Source organism: Leptosomus discolor, chromosome 14 (genome assembly GCF_034619465.1).
Source record: "Leptosomus discolor isolate bLepDis1 chromosome 14, bLepDis1.hap2, whole genome shotgun sequence".
In the NCBI taxonomy this organism is placed as follows: domain Eukaryota; kingdom Metazoa; phylum Chordata; class Aves; order Leptosomiformes; family Leptosomidae; genus Leptosomus; species Leptosomus discolor.
In genome coordinates this window covers 18,692,127-18,719,522 of record NC_141404.1, presented here as the reverse complement: position 1 = coordinate 18,719,522, position 27,396 = coordinate 18,692,127, and the positions used below count along the sequence as shown (strand labels likewise).

At 37.0% G+C, this 27,396-nt stretch overlaps 1 protein-coding gene across 4 annotated transcripts in view; it reads right to left on the bottom strand.

Annotated features, from left to right (window-relative positions):
• The window catches only part of VPS35L (VPS35 endosomal protein sorting factor like), a 56,570-nt gene that overhangs the window by 5,778 nt on the left and 23,396 nt on the right, over window positions 1–27,396 (bottom strand). For 2 of the 4 annotated variants that reach the window (XM_086473368.1, XM_086473366.1), the window contains 11 exons: window positions 27,187–27,267; window positions 26,621–26,683; window positions 25,595–25,680; window positions 24,445–24,525; window positions 21,950–22,013; window positions 19,828–19,926; window positions 18,941–19,018; window positions 17,636–17,750; window positions 7,272–7,411; window positions 5,163–5,328; window positions 3,274–3,392 (listed from right to left, as the gene is read on the bottom strand). In XM_086473368.1, the coding sequence (XP_086329494.1) occupies window positions 3,274–3,392; window positions 5,163–5,328; window positions 7,272–7,411; window positions 17,636–17,750; window positions 18,941–19,018; window positions 19,828–19,926; window positions 21,950–22,013; window positions 24,445–24,525; window positions 25,595–25,680; window positions 26,621–26,683; window positions 27,187–27,267 (1,092 nt within the window). The remainder of the gene's footprint in view (window positions 1–3,273; window positions 3,393–5,162; window positions 5,329–7,271; window positions 7,412–17,635; window positions 17,751–18,940; window positions 19,019–19,827; window positions 19,927–21,949; window positions 22,014–24,444; window positions 24,526–25,594; window positions 25,681–26,620; window positions 26,684–27,186; window positions 27,268–27,396) is intronic. The other 2 variants (XM_086473365.1, XM_086473367.1) reach the window with 1 other exon arrangement.

Genomic DNA, 27,396 nt, shown 5'->3' with positions numbered 1-27,396 from the left:
GCTTTCAGTATTCATAGTGCTGCTCACATCAGATTGATTTCCCTCTAACATTAATCCAGCAAAGATGTGCTTCATGTGGAACTTGGTTCATGGAGGACCAGACCACACTTTCCAAAGCCATACTCAGTAATCCTGCTGTAGGCCATTAGCAGAATCCCCATTTATTTATTTTGGTTTCCACCATTTACCAAATATCTTACAAACATGCAGAAACAATGTTCCCACTTAAACTATTTCTAGTCTTTAAAGTCCCTGAGCATGCCAGAGACAATGGTGTAATAAAAGGATTAATCTGGGAGTTAGGACTCTCCAACTCTGAGACAAAGAAGAAGAGTTGATAAGCACTCAACAGCCACAGCTCCTCATTGCAATGCAGTCATCCTCTTGCCGAGCCATCAGCAGGCAAGTTGCAAGGGTGCCAAAACAAGCACTTCCACCACCTGCAATGTCTTCTAGACACTGCAGCAGGTAAATTCTCTTCCCTCCCTCCTCCCAAAGAGGAATATAAAGTTTAACCACCTTTAGAAAATCTTGGCCAAGGACACAAAATTCTTCAGCATGAGCAACCTCTTCTCAATTTAAAACATACCCACACACAGAGAAGCTACGTCCAAGTCTGCTTCTAGTTCAGTATTCAAACACATGTGAAATTAACTGAAGTTTTTGTAAGTCTATATAAAATTAAAAAACAGATGTGTTGAAAGAAGCCTCAAGAACATACCCAGAAATGCCCTTCTACTGCTCCATTTTTGATATTACTATAAAAAGTCCAGTATCTATCATATGGTACATGGGAAGACTGCCATCCTAACATGGTACTGCCAAAGACACAACATGCTCCTAACATTTTGGATCAAAAGTCGTGTTTGAATAAAACAGACTGCATCTGGACATTTATCATTGAGTAGCAGGAGGCAAGGTATTTACATTTCTGAGAAACCTGGAGCATAAGATTACTCTTCCACCCACGCAAAGGCAGAGAGGATTCACTGATACATGCTCTCAAGACCAGAAATAGCTTGAACTTTACAGAACTGAAAATTTCCAATCCAACACTGTCACATAAATGAAGCGTTCTCTAATATTGCAAAAAGACCACTCTGTGTTAACACAAGATGCATTGTTCTCTTCCAAATTGCAATTTCAGTGAAAGCATTTTATTGTGAGAAAAATATATTGTCCTGTATAGCTTTTAAAGGAAATGAACCAATAAGAACACAGAATCATCAGCGGCTTGTTCATTCAAATGAGCGGCCAAGATGAAGAATAATAAAAGGTCACCAACACTGAAGCAATCCAAATACCACAGTGATTTTATGATCAGTTCTATTTTAGCACAAATGGAGGTCTGACAATATTCTCATCATCTCTATTTCCTCAGCAACAACAGCTTCCTCAAAAAACTATTAATTCTTACAAAACAATTTTTATCTAAATCTCTCAAGGACTTTTACTCACAAACCAAAACAATTGCTTCCCTTTTGTAAATAAGTGTGGACAGAGGAGTAAATCCAAGGCCACAGAGGCAAAGGCAGGGCAAGGACCTATATCCATGCTGCTTAGCTTTAAATCCAGTTTTCTATGCAACAACTGCTTCAGTGAAATAACACAGGATCTCATTACTCAAAGTATTAAGCTCGAAAGCAGGCAAAAAAAAAAAAAAAAAAGCCTTTCAGAAACCACAGATTTCAAGCCCACATACTCCCTATAGGAGTCAGATGCAAAAAAAAATCCTTGATACACAACCCACAGTCCTGAAAACTCTGTTAAAAAATCTCCTTCCAGTACCCTCTTGGACATTCTTGGCTATGCACGAACGGTTGTTTTCTGCTGTTACTGTTCTGAAAAAGAACTGCTATTCACTGTGGTGATATGTAAAATGATGTAGAGACATTTCAGCAAAGGATTTATTCATCTTACATCTCTACAATTGCTCAAGGAAGGATAAACAGGATAGCAAAAGCAGAAGAAAGGCTAAACTTAGCATAGTGTCCTCCAAATATGTATCACTTAACATATTCTGTATTGGCAAACACTACAGGCTACTGTGCAAACAGGCTATCTAAAAAATTCTATCAAATTAATCATCCCCTGCCCTCCCATTTCAGTCTACAAGCCACAAGATTTCTGTCATTATACAGCAGTTTAGGAAGGGGTGATTAGGAAGTTATGGAGGGGTTCAATCTCAAACAGGTACATTAGCAGAACATTAAGTTCTCATTATTTCAGTAAGACTGAAAACATCAGTCACCTGCCTTTCACATACAATCCATTAAGCATTATCTGATCCCTCACAGCCTCTGAACTCCAATCAAGAAATCCAATAAGCTTCCTAGAGTTTTCTTTATTTTATATTGAACAAATATAACACCGTACTAAAACCTGAGTAAAGCCAAAACACCTTTTCGCCCCCTTTGTACCTCTCTTTGACTTCATCCTAGTATCTGGGATCCAAAACTGTTACCAATTAAAGGTGGTTTCCATTGTATTTTACCCAGTAACAGACTAACTGTGAATTCTCACTTTGCCCATTACAGAATGGTACATTTCAGGCTAGTGCTAACTTAGCTGGCAAGAAAATACAGTTTATTTACAGGGAGAGAAGGTTGACAGCCAGGAGGAAATAACAGGAAGGATGGACATGGAGCAGTTTTTTGGCATAACTATGCTGCAATCAAAGGAGTGACTGTGGCACTGTATCCAATTCTCTATCTTAGGCCAATAATTGCAATACCAGCATCACAGAGCTCATTATAGCCAGAAAGACACTCATAAGAAAAAAAAAAAGTTATCCCACATTAAGCATCACGTTTCCATAACCAGACTACACCAAGACTCAAGGCAGTTAATTTAAAGCTAACTCTAACCTCACTATGCTGCTCCGCAATCATCGTTCTGTGCTGCAGCAGGATCATACCCTTTGGTACGCTGCCACAATCAATACCGCAGAGTATACCAGAGTAGCTTCTGCTGCTTGTCAGACTATCAGCCTATCCATGTAAAGCACATAGCTAAGCAGGTAACTTCAGCCTGCATCTTAAAAACGTATTATAATTGCTACATGATCTCTTTCACATCATGAGGTCTCTCCACCACAAGCCTACCTATGTGATTGACTCACTTTAAGCAAGTAAAATTACCTAATTTCCTCTCGTTGTAAGGTTCCTTACAACCGCTTTCTAAAAGACCAATGCGCGGTCAAGAAGGAAGTTTGTTTATTCCACTCCAAAGTAATTTTGGTTTTGTATTGAATCAAGCTGAGTAAGAACATACCTCTTCTTTTCCAAGGGTTTTCAGATGATCCAGGATCTGTGCTATCACTGTTTCACACAGTTTATTAATTTCAGCCAGGAACTTGGAGTCTCCACCATACAGGGTATCATTGGAATCAACTGCAGAGATGAATTCAAGCTTAGGTCCGGCTAAAGAGCTATGCATTTGTTTGCTACAGAAAACACCAGCTGTTTACACAGGACCAGATTTGGAAGTCATAAAAGGACTCTCCATGAAACACAGAACAATCATGCATAAGTGCCTACCACGTGGTTACCTACTATGTCCTCTTGATTTTAGGAACAAACTAAAAAGAATCTTCTAGCTTAAAGCCAGTCCTGTACTCCAGGTTGTAGCCAGGTTCAAAAATATCTGCTACACTTAAATGTAAAGCAACATACAGTGTCAAATTTCACTTTTTCCACAGAGACAGACTCCCTGCTCCAATCAGTTTAAGAGTATGACCATCATCTTCAACGGCAGCAGGACTGGGCCAAACAGTTTTATGTTTCACTTAATGAAAACAAGATTTTCAAAGGAAACTGCATTTTAATTTTCTTTTTTCCTGAAATAAAACCTGGATTACCTCAAAGTCATGGAGATAAATTCAGAAAGTGTATTTTCCATTCCAAAGACCTTGAATGACTTTTTGGAGGGAGAGAGCTCTTGATGTTTTTAGAGCTTATATAATCGTGATTTTAAATGCATTTTTGCCTTATTTACAGTGTTTTCCTAAGAAATTACAAGAAATTCTTAAGTTTAAGTGTATTCTGGGTAAATTAGACAGCACGTAAGATAAAAGGTAATCCCCTGTTCCCAAGTAAACTTCATTTTAAGAAACTAAGGTACATGGACCACCTATGGAAAAAAAAAAAAGTATCATTCAACTACAGGGGAATAATTACTAATTTATATCTCCATGCTTCTCTCCATTCAAATCTAATTCATTTAGATTTCTCATTTTGGGATTATGCAGCTACTTTGGTCATATTAAAAAATGGAGTGAAAGAAACAGCAGCTAAACCATGTTTCCTTACAGAATTTGAAAAGCAGATTTACTTACAGAGTACTTGTTCAACTGACAACTATTTTCTGTGCTGCTGACTGCAAGAGATATTTTGTCATGGTTGGTAACTCTGACAGAGTATTCACCAGAAGAACTGCAGAATATATTTCAGCCTGCCTCTTTGTGAAAGCCCTGCACAACTAAAAGAAAAAGCCAAACTAGCTCAGCCTCTCAGACTAACTACCCTTGCCAGTATGTTTTAAGACTCAATTAATACTCTACCTTAATTTAGTAACCTATGATCAGAAGGCACACACTCAAATTTTAGAGCATATCAAAATATTATTACAAAAAGACTACAGCTCTTTTGTAAAATTTAAAATCTTTAGAATTTTTTTTCTAGCTATTCTGAAGATTTTTTTAAGTTGCCACCACAATTTCCAAAACTGAAAAAGCAGCAGATACGTAATTTAAGTAACGACTAGGCATTACATTCCGAAAACTGGAGTTGTTAATAAACGTGAATAAAACACTAACAGCAAGTATAAATCCAGTTAATACTTTACACTAAAAGAAAACCCTCCATACATAAAACGTTCTAATATTTACTTGAAAACTTCAGTTCTAAGTATTTGCATCAACACCATCAGGAACAAACTAAGTAAACCACTCTGCACAGATGCACTTTAAAGAACAACCGTACATCTGTTCCTGAGGCACCTCCTGTGGTTATTTTAAGTTACAATATCTGGATCTGCATAGGAAAATAATCCCTTCTGTAAGATTGACTACCATTGATCTTCATTAGCTAGGTATGGTGATAACACAATACTACAAATTGCACAGTGGAACGCAAGGATCCAGAGCCACTCTTATGTATTACCTTTGTCTACATGGTAGATATATGCCTCTTGAGTCATTGCAGACAGCAGATGCAAAACATTAGTGTAAATCCTGACTTTGTCATCGCTGTTATCCTCCCAAGTATAATCCTGGATCACATTTAGTAATCCTCGCACAAGAAACAACACTCCTTGTTCTGGATGGTCCTACAGAAAAGAAAAAAGATAAGTCAAAAACAACACAACCACAACCTCAAAACAAAAATGGGATTATTTGCAGTCATTCAGGGGTTTAGAATCACAATATTAGCTCTATAAAAGCAAAAATTACAATATAATTAAAGCTGACAACTACTTTTCTTAAGCATTCTTCCTGCAAATCCTTTTAAAAATTTGTTCCATTTTCCTTCTAAAATGACCTTTTGACCCATAATCATAAACTTGATCTAGGCAACCTCCACAGACAAACTTTGAAACGCTTTGTTTTCTAGTCATAGGGGACCAGTACAAAATTAATTGTCAGCTTTGTAACAGCTAAGCCTCTAAAATTAAACACACTGGCTAGATTTATTTTAAAAAATAATGTCAGTAAGCTATAGAAACAAGTATACTAATCATATGAGTTTCAGAAGAACACCTACACTAGGAAGTTAAAGTTACAATCAACAATCTCTTAATATGAAAGGAATAGAGAGACATCTGCTTTACATAAGCTATGAGTTTTTGCAAGCAGTTTTAATACTGCACCCAGCTTATTTCAAGCTGGCAGTTGGTGCAATGATACCAACGTATGTAGGACAAATGACAGTCCACTGGGGACATTTCCTTCTGACAATCTACTCTGTAAAGTAAATAGGAGAAAAAAAAATATGGAAGCTAATTTCTGAGTCCTGGTATCTCATTGCAAGGTCTTCTTCATTACTGAATCTGAGAGGTTGGATCTCCTTCCTTCAATCACCTGTTAATGACTCAAGTAATTTCTCTGTGCAGCATTCAGTTCTGATATAGCCTTCCTTCAAAGTCTTACTTCTTCAGCCAGTGGACAGCAATGACACATCACAGTGGCAACTAGCCTCTCCCTTGTAACAACACAGCACCGCCACATTGCTGAACATGCATGGCTAGGGAGACCCCTTCCATTGGAAAAAGGAGAATCCACTGCTCTGATAATGCAGATTTGGACAGCACTATACACTGTGCGCTGCTTCGCCAAACACGTAGTCAAAGAAAAAAGGAAGGAGGAAACCGGAAGGAATGTTTCAGTGAGAAGGAACAACCTACTTCCCTACTTTCTCCAAGAACTAATGAATAAACCTCAAACTTTCCTTTTTTTAAACATGGCGTGATACTAAGCCAACCCCTGCTGGGAAAGAAGAATCTTCTCAGAGAGGACCAGAACTGTTAACAGAGGGAGGTAAAATCTTCAAGCTTCAGTTTCCACTGCAGTGAAATCTTGAGAGTCAGAGTCCTGTCTGTCTTCTTCAAGGTCAACAAATACCTTGGCTATATAAGTTTTATCTCAGGTCTTCCAGATTAATTTACAATTTTTCCTTATCTTTTAGCTATAGCTGAAAATACAGGAAGGAAAATGACATATCTCTAAACTTGACAATTGTTTAAAAATTGGAAGGGTGTAGAATGGTAATATTTTGTGAAATGTTAATCGGAAGAGGAAGGTTATGCCAAAACATATCTTCTAAATATTGTTTTCACTCAAAAGATTAGGCAACCTACAACAAAGTAACTGAAACTAATAGAAACTAGAGTTCTACATTTTTTTCCTCCTCAGGTATTAGATTTTATGAGTGCTCAGCTAAAATACCACTTTTCTGCAAGGATCTATTAAAACAGTAAGTGATGTTTACACAATAAAATGATGGTGAGATTTTACTCTACTCCAAATCCAGCTGAATGCAAGGTGCTACTGGGAAAGGCAATACTGTACCTCTACCTCCAAACAATTGTTCTGCCTCCCCATTTTGCATTGGGGTGAGTGATTTTGCAGCCAATGAGCAAATTGGTTCAGCTTGCTCATGGGAAACTAACCACTGCATCTTCCGCTCCCAAAAGCCCAGTCAACTCTAAATTTTTAAACAGGAAAGTCGAAATAGTCTACTAGCCTATGCGCTATTCATACACACGCAACTTACCGGAACAACTAATAATGTGGAAAAAAAATTACAAAGGAATTCCAGAAGGAAGGCATCCGAAGGTCGCATCTTTCCATCTACACTGATCATTTTTGGCACTTCGGGAACAAGGCTCACTGCAGCTTTGAAAAAAGCATCAGCTACAAAATAAAAATATAGTTGCTGTATTATCACTCCAACTGTGATGGCAGTCATGCCTGTGATCCAAGGATTGCTTTGAGTTTGTTTCAAATAGACTACAGAAAATGAAAGTATGCTTAACTGCAAAAAACCTCAAGACTCAGCAGTCAAAATCTGTGGTAATTCAAGTGATGCTGGTTTTTTTTTTCAAAAGAAGTTACTCAAGATTTCTGAAATTACAATTTTTCTCATTTGCTTAACAAGAAGACACCAAGTATATTTCAAATATATTGCATAGATGATAATAAAAAATTCAGCACATTCAGAATTGACTTATCTTAAGAAATGCTTATGCCAGGAGAATGGGGAATCCAAAGGGAAGGAAAAAAGATCATGCTGTCTTATTCACAAATTCATTCACAAAAGGCTGTTAAAAGTTATAAGGAAGTATGGACAACTTCATTTCTGTAAGTATTTACAGACACTAAAAGTAAGATACTAATCTAGTACCAGAACCTGAGGTATTGCTCGCTACCTAGATAAAATTATTCTTTCCAAGAATCATAATATAGGAATTACAGAAACCATCCACCATTATGGCCTTGGCAAAATAGCTATTAAGAGGTTTTTCATAACTCTTTATTATGTCTCTAATACTACCAAAAAAAATCCCCACCAACACTAGAACATCCATTCCCCAGTTTAAGTTGATAATGACAAATTGATGACCACAAACACAGCAATATTTTTTCTCTTACCCTAGAAGATCTCCTGTATATGCTAAGAGTTCACAAAAAAAACCCCAAAAGTGGCATCAACATTCTTTTGCACTTTCTTGGCTACATTTCAAAATATCAAAGTATCCAAATCCCATTCAAGTTGTTTAGCCATATACTTCAAAGCATCCTTCAGAACTAATACTGTATCTTTATTTTACAGGAACAGAAAGTGAGGCCATGAAATCAAATTTTAGCAAAGAGCAAAAGAGAATACTTGATGAAAGCCAAGAGTTGTTACATGGCTGGGATGGAGATACCACTGAGAGGCATGCATGGGCATTTCCAGGAGTGCAGCTTGCTCTGGAAAAATTCATTTGAGCACATGAGACTCCAAGCAAATTTGCTAAATATAGTACCAACTGATATCTAATTTAAGCTTATGAGGAATACCAGGGAAACATGTGCTTTGGAAAAACTGTAATTCTTCTGACTCTTACTTCTTTTCAGCACACGAGTGCTCAAGCCCCACTGAACTTTTCAGTGCTTAGAATGCAGATCCCTTCAGTCAAACATCATACTTCCTTTTATTCTGCCCATCAATTTTGAGGTGAAAGAGTGTTTTCTATTTATTTCAAACAACATATAAGTTTATGAGCCAACCCAAAGGAAGGTAAGTAATGTTTCTCTGGGCTTTATTAGGGGAAGGAAAGCAGCAGCAGATGTTCACTCTAGCACAAGTAAATGAATCGCTGTCACTTCCACAGTTGTCTCAGCAGAAAAAAAAAGTGCATGCCCCACACCACCGTATCATAAAAACATGTGACCAGCCAAATGAAAAAATGTGTCTCAGAAAATAGTCTGCATACCAAAGTAGCCATGTCTGTGCAGAGAATACTCCTGCCTTCTGAAGTTATTTCATAATGGGACAGGAATGATCTCTGCAGCAATCAGTCTCTGCAATGAAAGAGAAGAGCTGCAAAGTACCTCACCTTAATTTACTGCCTGCTCTCCCAGCAATCACAGACCTAGACATTCTCCTCTAAACTTTTGCCATAGCAAACCCAAAACCTCTTATCTTCACTACGGATAACTGCAATTTGATTCGATTTAATCTTCTTGACCTCCTGCCAGTGGTGCGAGTGAGAGCTGCCATCTCATCTGGTTGAGCACCTTCAAAGACATGAGCTCCCTCCCTCATGAGACCTGCTCGTAAAAGCAGCATGCCTAGCTCCTCTGCAGGCGACTGCTGCTGGGAATGAGGAGACCCCTCCACACCAGACGGCTAACCGGGCCCTGTCCTTGCTGTGACAAGCTCCTCTGCACTTCCATCTTTTTTCCCTAACCACAGTGATGCAGCTGCAGCCTCCCTGCCCTCTCCCCACTGCCGCAGCATGGTGTTTGCAGGTCACCCTGCAGCCACGTACATACTGTTGCTGTTTCAGCACAATGGGGAGACTGTGGGGCTCTTGCCTCCACACTTTCAATTCTTCCTTGCCTCAATCCCCCTGCCCCCTACACAACGCAGCAAGGCAAGCCAAAAAAGCAATACAGCATAAAAGCTGTTAGTTGCATTTTCTGTTAGAGATGGATATTTTACTTTGGTACATCCAGAAGTCCTGGCAAAGGAGAATATGTTCATTCTGCTACAAGTTCAGGCAATCTATGCTAACCGCAAAATGGTTCTTATGATGGAACACTAAAAGCACATTAACCCAAGGTAGATGTGCTTCATAAGAAGCAAAAATAAAGTAAATTCACATTAATGCAAAGGTTTTATTAGAGACTGCAGAAAACTAACTGTCCTCCAAACATCACCACCCTATTCATGAGAGCTGTCAGGAGCATGCATCACATGCTCTGAGTTTGGAAGAGAAGTTCACTAAATAGGTTGTCACAGACATGCTATTTTCTTTAAAAGTATTAAATGAGAATCAATATTTAATTCTGAATTACACTAATTATGAGGTTATGCAATGGTGCTTTCTCTATATCTTTTAAAAGTCAATTTATAAAGCTATTACTGTAGAGATGCTTCAAGAGAAAACCATATACCCACTTTTCCTGGCTTCCAAAAGGTATAAGGAACCATTCAAAAAGTACTGAAAACTACAACGATGTTATGTACTTGGCTTAAAAAAAAAAAAAAAAAAAAAAGAAAAAAGGCTTCTTCCAGTGAAGGATGCTGTTTTCTTATCCGCCTAAAGTACGATACTGCTTCTAAAGTGAGGCACTGTTAAGCTGGATAAGGGGAAAGCAGCCTGCGCCTTAGAACAAATCATCATGATAAAGTCTTCCCAGACTGCTGCTAATATCTTGTGCAGTGCTCCGAACATGACATACTTCATGCTTCACTAAATTTATCCTTTTACAGCAGCTCCTTCATTTTGGTTGACCACAATCCTATAAATCTTTCCCCCCAGCATACATGCTGACCTTCAGGCTACAAAAACTAACAGTCTTGGATATCCAAGTCAGCACTTGAGTAATACTCCCCTACACGAAAAAGCAAGTGAAATTGGTGTTGAATGTTTTGCTGTTGTCAATATTCATGATGGTATGTACACACACATACATTTAATTATATATACACACAAATATATGTACCTCCATATATTTCTATATATCAATCTCTCTACATAATAAAATTTAGCTATTTAGCTTACATTGCATTCGCTGCATCTATGACAGTCAATTAAACTGTATTAATTTAAGATTTCAGGCAGGAGGAACAAAGCCATTAGAGATAGGGAAGCAATCAAGCTCCTTAAGTCCACCTTCAAAGAGCAAAAGGGAGAGAGAGTTTGACATACCTACATGAACTATTTTTAGTCACAATTACACAAGGCTAAGTCCGCCCAAAGGACAAAAACAGGGACCATATGCACTCTTCTGCATTCCACATCACCCTCCACATGTCCTACAACACTGTCAAGCATATTTCAATACTCCAAAGATTTTGCTTCCACATCCAACAGACGTTGGAAATTTAATGAAGTCTTGTACTCTAGTGCAAAAAATTAATATGAAGCAAGCACGGGGTTTTTTGTTGCCCTTTTTTTTAATGTTAAATAAATTAACGCATTACTGTTTTAAAGACCAAGCATTGCAAAGATTTGGAACTCCTTCTCCTCACGTTGCTGAGGTCACTGTGAGAGTTTTGCCACATTGAGCTATAGAACATTCTCTGTCTTAAAATGTCTGCCACATTGAGCATTGAACATTCTCTGCCTTAAAATCCTCTGCACATCACTTCCAATCCAGAAACTACAAAGAATTATTTGAAGAAACAATGAGGACATAAGGAAATTAATGTGCTGCTGCTTCATGAACTGGAATGTACTATGTTAATTCATACTGTTTCATACTAATTCATACCATGAATCAGCTGCAGATAAAAAGGTAATTATGTGGATGAAGCTTGCTGGTGCTAGTTTTAGGAACAGCTTGATTATAGACTGTTAGCAAGGAATTAGTACTTCCAGACAAAGGCATACAGAGGTGTAAGTAGAAGGGAAGATTCGTACAGGGAGATCATACAGTATGAGCAAGAACATCGAATAAAAGATATTTTATTCTTAAGCTGTAACCAGTAAATGCAACATACACACACTCACCCCAAAATAAAACAACACAAAACAACAAAACCACCAGCCACAAATTTCAGCCTGCCTCTCTACATTCCATGTAATCCCTAAAGACTGTGAGGTAAAGTATCATCAGCAATCTGTAAAGAAAGCTCCACTAGTCATACTGGAAACTTTGAAATAATAAATACTACAGTTAAATACTGTAGTTTCTCCTGGTTATTATGAGGTGGAAAAAAAATTAAATATCAAATGAGCAGATACAGGGAAAAACATGACACAACACTGAAAAGTCAATACAGTTTTTGCAGAGAAATCATTCCTAGGAAGTCCCTCAAGTTTTCCAAAGAACCAGCAAGTTTGTGTTTAAAAGTGACCCAGCCAATGCAAATACTTAAGATTTTTAAAAAACAGTTAATAGTGTCCCTCATACAAAAGGCTCTTAAAAGAACTGAGGAGGAAAGTCCTCCTGACGATTCATAACTTATTAAGGGGGAAGGGAGCAGGAATAATAGTTTCCACAGTGGAGTGAAACTACTACCGCATTCCTTAAGGTTTTGCAGAGAGACATGTCCTCACGATGAGCTGCAAGGTGACAATGTTTGCAGACTAGTCTGGAACGCTGACTGCAAAGCATCACAGATAGATCTCATGAGTCTGAGCAATAAAACAGCAGATGAAATCTAATATTAGCAAGGCATGTGGGGAAAGAAACAGCCCTTGCTATAACTATAGAAAGATAAGCTCCAAATAGGCTATTTACACTCGTGAAAGATTTTAGAGTCATTATAGATGGTTTCCGGAGAACTACAACCTAAACAGCTGTGGAAAAGGCAAGGCAACTGTAAGAGTCATTAGTACAGTCATGGAAAACGGAGGTGTCATTGTATCATTTATATAGTTGTTGTGCATTTATACCTGGAATACAGTCCTGATCTTCCTATTTCCAAAAGGATAAAAAAAAAGATTTTAAAGGTGCTAAGGCATGGAACCGTTTCCTTATTAGAAAAGGCTATACTGACACAAACTTTTCAGGAACTCCATTATCTCATAGGTAGCATGAAGAAAATGAACCAAGAATGACTGATTTTTTCACAGTATCACTAGAAGATCAGGTGCATTCACTGAAAGACTCAGCTAACATTTAAAAAACATACAGAAATGAAACTTTAAGTAGTAGATTTCCAAGTAGCACGTAACTGTAGAACTCGCTGTCACATGAAGATACAATGGCCAAAAAGTAAAAACTGATTAAAAAATTAAATTCCTAAGGATTGGTCCATCTACCTGATTAAATACCGTGGTCCTTATGCAACCTTTGTTGAAGGATATATTTAGACGACCCGCAGCTGAAAGCTAGGAAGCATCACTCTACATTACTGTTTCCTGTATGTTCCCTTAGTAGATGCTACTAGACACTTTCAAAAACAGGTCATGGGCTAGACAGACTTGAAGAACTGACAAACTGATATGAAATGCTAGTCTGAAAAGCTTACAGAGACAGAGATGTCATCTCTCTCAAATCTTATGGAAAAGCTATTGGCTGGGATAAAGAGAGGAACAAGAAAAAGCTCAGTGAATGGGAGAAGACTCCAAATGTGGAAATCCCAGGTAACAGTATAAGTAACAATTTTGTGCAAATAAAGCAACATTTAGTATTACCAGTGAGGAAAACAGTGTCTCATCAGTTTCTCTCAAAGCTACTTCAAGGAAAACAGTATAAAAAAGGTAACAGAGAGAGCATACACCACTCTCACCAGAGAAGAGTGAGCCAAGAAGTCCCAAAACCTGTAATTTAGAAAACCTCTTCAGGTTCTTATATCTCTAAATTCTTTACCTCAAATTCTCTTTATTTATATTCTATTTAGACTCTTCAGATCTACAAAGATTTCAGGAGATTACTAAGGAATACTAAAAATCGTTATCTAATGCTACTGAGAAAATACACTAAAACATTATTAGACTATAATTAAAAGTTACTTACTAGATATTCCACACCATACTTTCTCCAAAGTGCAGCTGAAGACTGTCATATTTAAAGAACATTCATGGAAAAAATTACATTTTTCAAAGTAGAAAAAGAAATTCCTTTTGCTATGTACTAGTGAAACTGTTTCAGCTACATTTGAAGAACAGAACAAGTATCTAGTTGTACATTAAGCACTGTATGCTTCAGAATTAAATCTGCATTTGCTAAACAAAATAAAGATCTGCATAATTTCATTTGGGGGACAAAGACTCCATTTTTACAAAGTTTTATATGTTTGACAATATCTCAGTGAAATTAGTCACACAGAATCAGTTGAGTTACTTTATTCACTCAGCATGTTACTTCTGAAGCGAGGCAAGGATTTCACGGCCTTTAAAATAACAATGATGCTCAACACACATTACCAGAAAGTTGCATCATCTCTTCCCACCTGCTGAATGCTGTGACCGACAATTAAAAAGCATGCTGTCTGTTCTTTGACAGGCAAAAGCAGCATTTCCACAGGGAGGAAATATGTGCCATTAAATTAATACCTGTATCTCAAAAATCCAGAGGAGTAACACAACAGAGCATGCATTTAATCTCAATTTAGTCCAAGCACTCCCTATGATAGAAGGCATGACTGATGAGAATTTATTATTCTGTGTTGGCAGCATGCAGTGTTCTGTGGCTCAGTTAAAAAAAAAAAAAAAAAAAAAGAAAAAGAAAAAGAAAAAAGAAAAGCACATATCTCTGTAAAATCTAGCATCTTCCTTTCTAAGGTGGGGTCTTAATAGGCTCTCCAGAGGTATAAACTATGCATCCGGGACAAAATCACCTAAAACACTCTGAATGTAATTACAGATCCATTTTATTTAAAGCACCTCTTGGGAGCTGGAGACAAGAGACAATAGTCATGTTTAACACATGTTGAACAACATACCTGGACAGACATCTGTCAATGTATTAATACTGGACTTCTCATGAGCCTATAAATTCATATTTCTGACCCAATTTCACTGTATTAAGAAAAGCTATTCCGAGAAAAATTACAATTACAGTTTTCTAATACTGAAGGTATTTGGGTGAGTTCAAACAAGCACCACACAGTTGCTTTGATTAACAGTGTGGCAAATCCCAGCAGGCAAGGCTCTGATTTGAGAGGAAATTGGAACAGCGAGACACTAGGACTGATTGTCTATTACTGCTGCCCCTTGAGACTGGGAATGAGGCAAAACCCAAACTCCCCCAGTTATAAACAGATTAGCTGTGGCTCTCCAGTTGCTGGTAGTTTATCAGTGCAATCCTGAGACTGGCAAACTTTATTTACTGTTACGACCCGCACATCCTCTTTATAAAAAAGCAGTCTTTTAAATTCCTCTTATCTACCCCAAAAGGCAATTTTACTCCTTTTTCAAGTTACATTAGCAATTTAGACAAATCTTTCCATTGCCAAAAGAAGTATATCCTGGGAAATTTAATTTTGTTACATGTTTAAGTGAAAATTCAACTCACTGAGATAGCTAGACTCCCTGTAGGAACTTAAAATTTAAAAAAAATCCAAGCATTTAACTTGCTAAAAACAGCAGCTGGAATCTTTAAAGAGAAACTGCATGCACACACGCGTGCCGCACTACTAACTGAGCTATCAGATTGGGTACATTACCTTTCAGTTTTATTTCTCTTCCCAACTTTAAACCAATTAAGCTAATTCCAATTAGCACGAAATAAAGGTTGCACACAAGGCACAATTTTACTTCCTAGCCAAATGCTATCATTAATTGCACACTTAAAACTTCACTTTATGCTGCATTGGTTTTAGTAGATCAGTATCTAATTTGCATCAGTTAGCTCAGTTAACCAACTGGATTTAAATTTGCTGTTATGAATTAATCAGTACTTCTTATACACATGAAATGCATTCAGTGGAGATACAGATTAAACTGTGTTAAAAGTAACTTTCAAGGACATGTTATCTGACAACAATACATCAGAGTATGCAAAGACAGTTCACAAAAGATTTCCCAAGACTGGTCTCACTGTTGCCTAACTGGTTAACACATGCTAAATTATTCATGCAAGTGACATGTCTCTGAATACAAAATTATGCCCAAAAAAGCTTTTCTAAGGAAGCAAAAAAGTATATAATAATAAAACCTTGGTAAACGAAGTGAGTTACTAAACACCAGAGTTCTGCACATGCTTCATTTCAACAAAAGCTGAGATGGACCAAATGCTCCTCTCTCTAGCTTGTGGGTCTAAAATTCAGGAGATAGTGGTTAACAAATATGCATTTTAGAGACTGAGTTCATCATACTTTGCATATACCTGCTACCTTAAAAGATTATAGAATGGGGATCTTATTCATCGTTTAGTGAATGCACTATGTTCACATGTCAAACAACAAGCTGTGCACATTTATAAACTCTCACACTGAAAAATCTGGACGATTGTTGGGGCCCAGGAGTCTCACTCAGAGAAGACCTGGATCACAAAAACAGTGGAAAAGAAGTTCATAAATTGAAAGATTATTAAATCACAAAGTTGGTCCCAACATGGGCATAGTCCTCAAAGAACAAATATTACAGAAAAAATGCTTTGGATTTGCTTCCAACAAGAGATGCACTGCAACACAGCAACATTAACAAAAATCAATACAAAGAATAAGGGAAGCTGGTCAATTAAACAAAACACCACAGGAAGAAAAAACGAGTCCATTTTTGGTAAACTCTGTTATCTACAAAGAAACTGCACAATACTAATTGCACAACAATAGACTTTGCAGATCTTTTATTTGCACAACATACTTGGACACAACAGTCAGCTTTACTCTAAATCCCTCTGCTTTGCTATATGGGCAGCATCAGATTCAAAACAAAGAATTAGAACAGTCACCCTGTACTAAAAAGTCTTAATCAGCATCCTAAGTCAGCTTGTTTGTGCAGCTGGAACTTACTGGTAAATGCAGAGCTTGGAAAACAAGCTCTCGTGAAGAAGGACAGAGCTAAAACAAAGAATCAATAGCCACAACAAAAGATGTTGCAAAGTAATCCAATCTATTACTCTTACAGCTCCACTGAAAACATGTAAAGGAAAAGCAATTACCATTGGGACGCAGACATTTAAAGTCAGTATTAAAATTGCAAAACAAAGTAGAATGACATCACTTTAAAAAGGAAAAGAAAGATACTGCAAACAGTTAAAGGTATGAGAAGACCTTCAGAATAGGTAACTGTCTTCCATTTGTGGTATGAACAGGAACAAGATCATATTAAATGGTGATAGAGACTTAATGCTCATTCTGGTGCCAGAGTGATCCTCAAATCCCTTTCTGTCAGAACTTCCAATTATGTAAGACTGAGCTAACAGGATGGCTAAAAACTGTACTCAGGCCCTGGTTCAACCAATAATTCAGATCAAAAAAAGAAAAAAATATTTTTCATTCTTGATATCATCTGGTATTACTCCATTGTTTCACTCTGACATAATGGCATTTTTCTTAGCTAAGCATTTATCATGCGTGTGCTTTGATAGCAAGCTTCCAGTGTCATCGACCCAAGTTTTAATTCCTTTTCCAGATCATTGCAGGATTTTGTCGGCCTGTGAACTATACACAGATGAACTAGTTTCTTTTTCCATAGTTACAATAAAGCACATCGTTTGGAATTAGAATGCTTGCATAATTACACAGGAGAAACACATTCCACGCTTTCCATAATTTCTAAGTAATTTAGGACACCCTACCTCACAGCTATGACTGTCCACTAGAGTCAGCTGTCTTGGTCATTTAAATCACAGGATTAGTGTTAGAATTGAAGTGTTGCTTTAATTTGACAAGTTTTCACTGTAACAAGTTTGAAACAGGGCTGATTTTTAATTATGTCATAAATATATGACTTATCATTTCAACCAAGTTAGATAGAAATATTTCTGAAATAAGAGAACCTTTAAGTAGACAAATTCATGCCTTACCTTGTGAAAGGCACTGATTTGCCAGAGCAACCTGTCCAGAGTGTAGGTACAGATTAAGACGTGTGAAGATACTGCTCAGAGATGGAATTGTAATGAAGCAGAAGGCAACACAAGCCTAAAGCAAATCAAAAAATGAAACTGAAGAAAATTTCTAACTTAGAGTTATAGCAATCACTACTGATTTTATACACAATTAGGAATCAAAATCTGTAAATCAGTTTTGGGAAAGACTTTCAATAAAAAAACCAAACACTATGTGAAGTCCAAAATCAGCAACTTCAAATTTCTCATTATTATTTCAATAATTATAACAATATTTATTATTATTAATTGTTATCACAAGTAGATTAGCTCCAAACTTACTCTATGACTCTAGCTCAAAAAGTTCCTCTGTCCTCAGGTAACCAGCTTGCAGCTCAAGACCAATACCTAACTAGAAAAGCAGACTACTGGTCCTCAGGGACAATCCATCTGTCAAACTGGTCCAAGCAGGTTCATCAGGTGTATTTGGGAGGCAGCAGACCTAGTGGAGCATTGCTGCAGCTTTAGACCTACTGGAACAGCCCAAACACCTCGATGGAGCAAGTAGCTCCCAGGCATACAGAAGCTGGCCAGTGTCACCCTAGTGGTCCTTTGTCGAGGACATCACGCACAGGTGCCATGAACAAAAATCCATTCATTAATGGTAGCACATGCAAACACCTTCCCAGCACATGTAGATGAAGACATCCTAGTTGCTACGTTTCAGGTGAGAAGAGGGGAACACAAGCAACTTGCATTGCCTGTGCACAGCTCAAAGCTCATTTGACCATATCATACAGACCCAGAGGCACTAAAGCTGAAAGGAGCACTTCATTTGAAATTCCAATACTGATTTCAGCATATCAACACTGATACTACAAGACAGAAGTTTAAATACAGTCTTTTCCCCCATCTCTCATTCTCTCTGTGACTGAGTTACATAGAAATGAAGTATTTTATTTGAAAGAGAACTTGAAAAGCTGAGCTTTCTAGAACTCACACAAACACTTCTCCAATGAACCTTCCTTTGGAGTGGGAGTCAATCTTGCTGCTCTTTTTTAACACAAAGGTGCTATTAGATGCTTTGGGTCTTTTTTTTTTTTCTCCTCTTAAACAGCAGTGTTTGGCTTTAGAGAGTAAAGATCAATGGTAACAAGAGAAAATGAGGCTACAAACAGCATCAAAATACTAACATTGTTTTTGCAAAAATGATAAACTTAGGTGGCAGAAGACAGTATTATCTGCTAAGAAGGCAAACTCGAAGATTATTAGAATCAGACCTACCCTGACAAATGCAGCAGTCTTTCTGGAATGATTTCCTTTCATCACCTTTTTTGTTTCCATTGCTAGTTGGTTCACAGACTACACATAAAACCCAAATGCAAACCATTAAGAAAAATGCACAGATTTATCAGGCAGCAGCAAATAACAAACTGCATCTTTTACTGCATGCATTTAGAGAATAGAAATTGTCAAAAGTGACCCTGTTACGGTGTGCCCTCACCGTACTATTTAGTTTTAACTTGGAGAATTTTAGCGACTGTTCCTTAAACCAAATACGATTCTGAAGGTTTGTGAAGGTGGACTTGTTGACTTATTCAAGGTTTTAGATCATCCCTTTCTTCCCAGTTATAGTGCTGTCATGGGTTCCTTCCTGGCATGAAAATCACGATTTCTAGCTAACACATTTATTAAAAAAATAAATAAATAAAGGATTTAAGAGAAGATACAATGTTGCAAAGGAATCAGATGCAGCTAATGCTCACCTGACATGTGACTCAATACAGAAAGGAGATTAACCTTCCCAATCACAGCGGGACTCTGCCCGTGTCTGCAGCCAGACACAGTCTAATCTCTCCTAGATGGAGGATTATAGAAGGCAGAATCCAAATTCTGAATGCACAAAAGTGCCATTTATTTTATTAGACATGAAATCTCTTGCAAGATAGTCAGTTTTCTTTGTTGCAATGATACTATGCATGCCTGTCAAGCAAGAACTTCAGAGAGTTTAGGGTGGCAAAATGAGAGATGAGATCAAAGTCTACTTTAAAAAACACCTGATAAAAATACTTAAGACTTATTTTGACATAGACCAATAATCTGGGCAGGTAATGGGAGAACTGCAAATATATCCCCACTTATTAAGATAATGTAGATAAACTGTAGCTTACATGAATCAACTGGACTAGAACAGGCTCCAGATTGCAAAACATTGACCTGGCTTCAACGTAGAAACTCAGCTGTTGTTCAAAGTCACGGCCAAATGAAACCTATAGAAGACAAAAACAACCCTAGATTTTACCATTGTAGGCCATTAACTTTAAGACACGTAAAAGTGCATACAGATAAACCACAGCTATTCAAACGTCAAAATCCCATATATTGACAAGAAAAAAAAACATCATTAAAAACAAAATAGCACCTGAAGAATCTCTGTCCTTTTAACTGTCTGCTCTCCAATATTTAACCTTCAGGGAAACTTGAGAGTTTTGCTGCGGTTTTTTTTTGTCCATACTCCACATGATCTGCCTCATTTCAGATCAAGTATTCATGAAGAAAACAAAATTTAAATCCTAGATTTGTGAACTGTTTTCAAAACTAGCAGAACTCTTGGTTCTTCACAGAACAGGGACAAAGGCTTGGTATAGTTCATACTTAAAAAGCAAAACAAAAAAAAACAGAAAAAGAGAGATCAGTAAATCTGTATTCAGGTTCCTGTAATTTCTAGTTGACAAAGGGCATCCAAGAGTAATTAGCATTTTCCTAACTAGATAGATAAGTAAGAAAAGCAGGTTTTCCTTGACTTTGGTTAATAAATATATGCTTATATAGTATGGCAAAAGCCTGCAACCTTGTATGCTGCCAGGAGAGAAGTCAAAAAACAACCCTTGTGTGAGACCACCCTACTTCCAACCCTCCAGATTTCAAAAAACCAAGTGCTGTCAGCTGGAGTGTCTCAGCTGTCAATTAAAAGCCTAGCAAAAGAAACAGTCTCCAGGCAGTCTACATTTATGTATTCAAATGGAATTTTTTTTCTAATAAAAGTAAAGGTTGCATTATTTATTATTTCTCAAGCCACATCCAAAAGAAGTTTTTACAGAATTAAAATAAAAGTTACATTTAATCCATACAGTGAAAGATCAAAGGAACTGCATCAGAAAAGAAAGGATTGCTTCTTACATTACAGACAACTGTCTTCACCTTTCCTCTTTCTGTGCAACTGCTGAGTCCCAGTCTCAAGAAAATTTCTATAAAAATATAAAATTTTCCACAAAAAAGCCTGACTGTAAGGATGACTGCTACAACTGCTTTTCCCTCCACATCTCAATGTGTGCTGGTTTAAAATTTATAACTAGTCATTTTGCTGCTATGGGATTTTTTTTTTCCCCCTAAACCAAGACTATAAAGCCACATCAAATACTGTTGAATGTGGGAAACCCTCCTAAATGAAATTATACTGCATAGAAAGCTTAATAAAGCAAAATTGTATTAAAACATATTAAATAGCAAATTATTGTAGCTGAAGAGAAAGCAACCATCTAGAGATAACTTCATAGAATTGCAACAAAGAACAAAGAGGATAAGTAGAGACAAAGCCTGTCAGCGCTGACTATGTGAAAGAAAGAAGCCAAGCACTGAGAATACCAGGTTAGAGAATAAAAAAAGCTTGAGAACACCTCCCTAAAACAACTGACATCTCAAACCCAACAGACAAGAACAAAAGATTTTATTGGGATAAGAGCAAGGGAGGGAAGGTTTAAAAATAAATTTCAAGACAAAACAACTAGAGTTTTTGTGGAACTACTAATGGGATGATACAAATTACCTTATTTGTAAATTAAGATAAACAGAGAGAAGAATAACATACAAGTTGTATTTATTTTGTGTTTTTTAAAGCCGGTATTAGTTCCATTTAGAGCTGGGTAGCGGAACTTCTTTCACATAAAGGTCCTCTCTGATGCTATAATCAGCAAGACTTTAATTGCTGTTTAACTTTTAAATACTTACCATGTTTTACATGAGATTTAAAAAAAACAGCAGAAAATATGCTTAAATAAACACATGTGCACTTTAAACTCTCATATTGCAGGTCAGCTTTAACGCTGTATGGTACTTCTTTCAAATTACACATACTTATTTCACTAAAATACACTGGTTGGGGGGTTCAGTGTGTTAAGCAAGTCAGACACACAGTCTCCAATTCAGCTACATAGGCACCTGTTTCTCATGGGAATCTCGAGAAAATCCGAGCTATAAGGTACACCCCAACAGTTGCGCACAATTGTCACTCACCATTTTTATGAATCCATTTATTAAAGCTGCTAACATTCTCTTCTCATCCTCAAGTGTTAGTGCACTGTAAGATAAAATGTATATGGCAAATTGTAGAATGTTGCTTATCTTATTTATTTGTAAAGGTTCAAATGATACATACAAATTTATATAATGTTATGTCCATATAAAATATTTATTGTACACTAAGACCACTAAGCTTGTCATTTTAGTTATAAAGCAATAAAACTAATTTTAGTACGAATCTCACTAAGTCAATGATGCACCAAACTTTTCTTTTCTAATTTGGAATTTAAAGTAAAAATGCTGAGTGTCTAGTTTTTACAGAAACTCAGATTTTGGCATGAGGAGAAAGAAGTTAAGCTAATGTTCTTCACTGCAGCAAGCAAGCGTCTTCAGTCTTGTGTTACAACATGAGAACTTGAACTGGAACTGATTATAAAAATCTAAAGAAATTAATAAATCTATTCTTAGAAGAAAGTTATCCTATTTAAGGGGAAAAGCTTTCAAAATACGTTAACTATTATATACACGATTTAAAGTGTATTTATTTTATTAACATTAGTTTATTGTTTGGTTTGGTTTTGGTTTTGTTTTTTTTTAAACTAACCCTGCCACGTAATTTAAAAAATAATTAACATCACCTTGTTACAGTGCTGCCTTTTTGATGTTTCAGTACGAACTGAACTAAACTGATAGGTAAAAAGAGTTTCTTTTCAAGATTATCACAGATACCTATTCTATAGCAGGAGTCCAAATCTGATTTGAAACAAATTTACATCACATGAAAATCCAATAAGTCAAACCTCTTTCACTGAAAATGGATGAACAAAAAGTTAAATTACAATTAACTAATACAATTTAATCCTTTTACTATTATATACTTGGCTCCAGCTTTGACCTTTAGTGTATCAGTTACCAATTTCCTAGCTCAGACACCAGATGGGAAGAGAACAATAGTTTTATTATACAAATTCAGCAAAGGAGGAAAGAAAATCTCAGCATGATTAGCTCATTAGTGCATTGCCAATCAAAAGAGTCAACTGATGGGCTCTGAAAGGCTCAGAAGACTTGTAATGAGATCTCCGGGTCAGCTATAGGTTTCCAGTTCAATTCTGAATCAGACCCCTACCAGTCTAAAGGCTGTTATCCTCCAACAGCTGTTACGGGGGTCAGCGAGCCCTACACAATGGATGGGGAGCCTCCTGAACCAGGATGTAAACACAGATGCAAGAGTTACTTTAAGATAGTTAGAATATAGGACAATTTGCCAGTAAGAGATGACACAACAGAACCAAGCTAACGATGTACACCACCTTATTTCAGCTAAAAGGACTGCCGGTTTAAGGGATTTTAAGGATCCCAGTAAACTATCAAAATGTTTTGGCAAAACATCAGAGGAAGCACCAAATATCGATTGCCATAAACTGCTTAATTTTTTTTAATAAGCTGTTTTACCTTTAATATATTGTTCTATTTAAAGGTTGAAGTGGCTTTTAGCGCAACATACAGCCAAGTAAGGTGCTCTAACCCAAAATAAAGCACTCTAGCTGGTATAAATTGGAATTACATGCCAAATTGGACTTCTTTATTGGCAATAAATCTTGCATTTGTGACATATCAAGGCTGAGAAACTTACAAGTTCCTTTACAACATCTGCCATGCTAAGAGGCTCTGTGCTCAGAGTGCCAAAGAAATGGTGCCCTTGCAATTCTATTCAACCCAAATCAGAAAAGAGGAAGATTTTTTGCTCTTAAGATCTAAAATTTGCAGCACTGTGATCCTGGCTCTGTTTTCAATCAGACACAGATTTCTCCATGATTTTCGCAAGTTACCTACAAATCACAACTGTTTGCCACATTGCACAACTGCTGTTCCAACAGTGAGGGTGCAACAGGGCACCCAGGATCCCTAACAACCTCAGCACTCAAAGTCAAGGGGAAAAGAGAAGAAAAAGATTTAGGGGAAAGACATAGATGGTTCAAGAGCTTCTGTGTTCTAGCTTTCCCTACACAAGTTCCTAGAGATCTTCCAGGTGTCCTTTTAAAGATTTCATACTCCTTAGTAACGGCTGAAAAAAGTGGCCTCGAGAAAGGTATAATTGAGTATTGCAATCTGTGCTTTAATAGCTACACGTTCATTTAAAATCTCAAAAATAGTTTATTATTCACTATAACTCAAAGCTTACATTGGTTTCACTCTCAAAAATATTTTTAAAAGATTGGATTCTTTAGTTCCTCTCCTTCACTAGAAACTCTACAAAACCATTGCTATTTTCCTTTTAAAATTCTGCTTCAGTATCCAAAATAAAGCAGTAATTAAAGAGCAAATGGTACGTGCTGCCACTTCACTGCACAGCTCTTCCCTCACCACTAATTGGATTCATGTCTTAATCCCCCACGAAACAAACAGCCTCAGAAATGCAACACTATATACACCAAGCAGCCAAACTTCGCAAAAATGGTAGTTATTAGTACGAGTAAAGTTAATCTTACTTCACAGAATCATGCATCGTCTTGCAGATATGCAGAAGAGCATTGAGTATGACGGGATCCTTTGTAGATTCCTGCTGATGCCTACAAAATATTTTAGAAAAAGCGATGAAAAATCCTGCTCTGTCAAAATGAAAAACAATGAACAGAGTAACACCAATTTAATGCGTAATTCCAATCATCAGCATTGTATTACACTACAGAAGTTTTTATATTCAGTTTTTAACCATCGGAACATCAGAACTCCAAAGATGACATGGTTCATAGACATGCAATTCCAACAAATGCCAGTCAAAAAATATTATTTTAATACATGGAGCTTTACTGCCAAGCCACAGAATCTGGCTCCTTAGGGGACACGACAAGCTAGACATGTGATGCATTGAGGCAATCTAAAAACATCAAAACAAAGCAATCCTAGATCTAGCAAGAAGTAATACAGTTTCTCAGCTACTGACGGACAGACAGGAAGGATTAAATGTCACGTTTAGGTACAGAGACACACGTTCAGTGGAGCACCACTAAGATGATTAAGGGGCTGCAGCATCTCTCATACGAGCAAAAGCCAAGAGAGCTGGGACTGTGAGAAGAGAAGGCTTGGGGGGGGCCTAGCAGTGTATATAAATACTTGAAGGGAAGGTGAAAAAGAAAAAAAAATTTTCAAGGAACCTGTTAATTATTTGAAAAGGACTGTTTGACTTTTACAATGTTTGAAGATGAAACCTCATCTTCCAAGTTCATTTTCAACTGTAGAAACATCCGTTTTTCAACACAATAGGAGCTTGGAACAAGAGACTGTCTGTCTCTCTTCCTCCATCATACCAAGGTAACAGTTCTGTGCTGTCACATCAACTGGAACACGAAATAAATTTCATAAACCAACTAAGGCAACAAATTTTAAAAAGCTCAGAGAACAACTATTCCGTTAATCCACAGCAAGACAGCATCAATACGATTACCCGATTACCACAATTTCAGCTTGCTTTGTGAACATTTAAACAGTCAGTCGACATATTTTCTTTTTTCTTTCCCCATAGCCTGGAACACCTTCATAAACTAAGTGGGCTACAGACTGACTCATCTTCCCTAGCAGTCTTTCAATACATTCCCCAGACCCTCCAGAGTGCGTTTAATCTCAATATTCTCCACTTACTTAATAAAAGATTCCATAATGCACTTGCAAACCTCCACTCTCACACTTTCCTTCTGGAACATATCCAGAAATGGCAAGAATTTCTCCTGAAAGAACAAATACATAAACAAGTAAAATCGGGTATTTTACAAACATACTAAAACAATAAATATTTTGGATAAGTGTTATAATCGTAGCTGTTTTAGTCAAAATTATTTTAATCTTTCTTGAAGACAGCAATTCATCTTAAAGGATGAAAGAGCATAATAAATGGAAAAGCACCGATGGCGGAAAGGCCTATCAGTTTATGAATTGCAGAGATGCAGAATAAAAACACCAAACACAGAACTGTTTAAATCAAATACTACAAAGTTTTTAAAAGCAATCATATGCTTGAAACAGCTTAAGAACACGACAAATTCAGACATCTAATGGAACAAAAGGCAGGATATTAAAAACAGGCCACACCAGCAACCATTTTGCATGTATCCAGGGCAACTAATAAAGGTCCAAGACATTCAAATTTTCTTCAAAGATAAGAGTTTAGGTTGTTAAGATACTGAAATATGTAGTTCCTCTATAATCTCAAGAATATAGGGAGGGTAAGCTTTTCAGAATTATGTGAGCAATTTGTGAACAAGACTTGACTCCAAATCCCCAGGGTCAGACCTGTATTTTACCCTTCAACTGGTTTCAGTACTTTTGACACCTGCTGTCTTTGTTTCTCTTTCTCTCAAGCACAATCTCTGACCTAAGTTTCACTTTGTTTCAGTGCCAAACTTAGGCCCTATGACAGAGTATGTTAAGTATATACCATAACATAGGAACCGCTATCAGCAACAGAGAATCTAATGCCTCTAAGGCGTTAAACGAATATTTAAGTAGTAAGCAGCAGAGTTCCAAAACACTTCTGCACTTATCTACTTGATAAAAAGTCCTCTCACTATGTGAGCTTGCAAACGAACTAAATATCCAAGTCAGGCAAATTCTCTTGCAGAAACAGTGCAGAATAGTTCTTAAAAATTTATTAAACAGACTATCACTTACCACTGAAAAAAGCAGAGAGAAGTCATAGATATAGGTAATAACTTTCTGAATAATTGACTGCAGCTGAAGGGGCGGGGGGGGAGAAGAAAAAAGGAAAAATTATGGTAATACAAATTAAATTACGACTATCCACACCAGAGATTATTCTTCCCTAGTTTTTCATGGAAAACTTCAAGCATTCATCGATGTAATTTCTTTCCCCAAAGCACGATCAACTACAGCTATGCTGGTCCTAACAGATGTTTTTCCAACATGCTTATCAGAACTCACATGAACAGAGGCTGACTAACCTGCCCAGGCTTTATTTGTTCTTTACTTTTTATAGTTAGGCAGATTTTTCCGATTCATAGTCTGCATGTCCTCCAGCTCTCTAGACTAAAAAAAACCAAACACACACACACCAAACCAGTTTGTTAAATCTTTTCTTGAAGGCACTTTATCTTCCCTCCAAGCAACCACAAAAACTTTCTTCTGGAACCTCTTCAACTAATCCATACCTCACTTGGCATGCAGTCTCAAGAAGTGCAAATCAGATTTTTACAGATTCGGCAAAATAAATTCTTTACCTGTGGGTAAGCATCTTCAAATGCTCGATCAGGAGTCATGTGTTTGATAACATCAGCCAAAACTGTATTGACCTCTCGCTTCTGTGTAGCAAAAAAAGAGGTTACAAAATTCAGTCATGAAACTGGCACATAATTCAAGTCACTGAAAACCAGCTGGATAATTTATTTCCATTTGTCAAAGCATCAGCTTTCTATGGAGCTCTAGCTAAG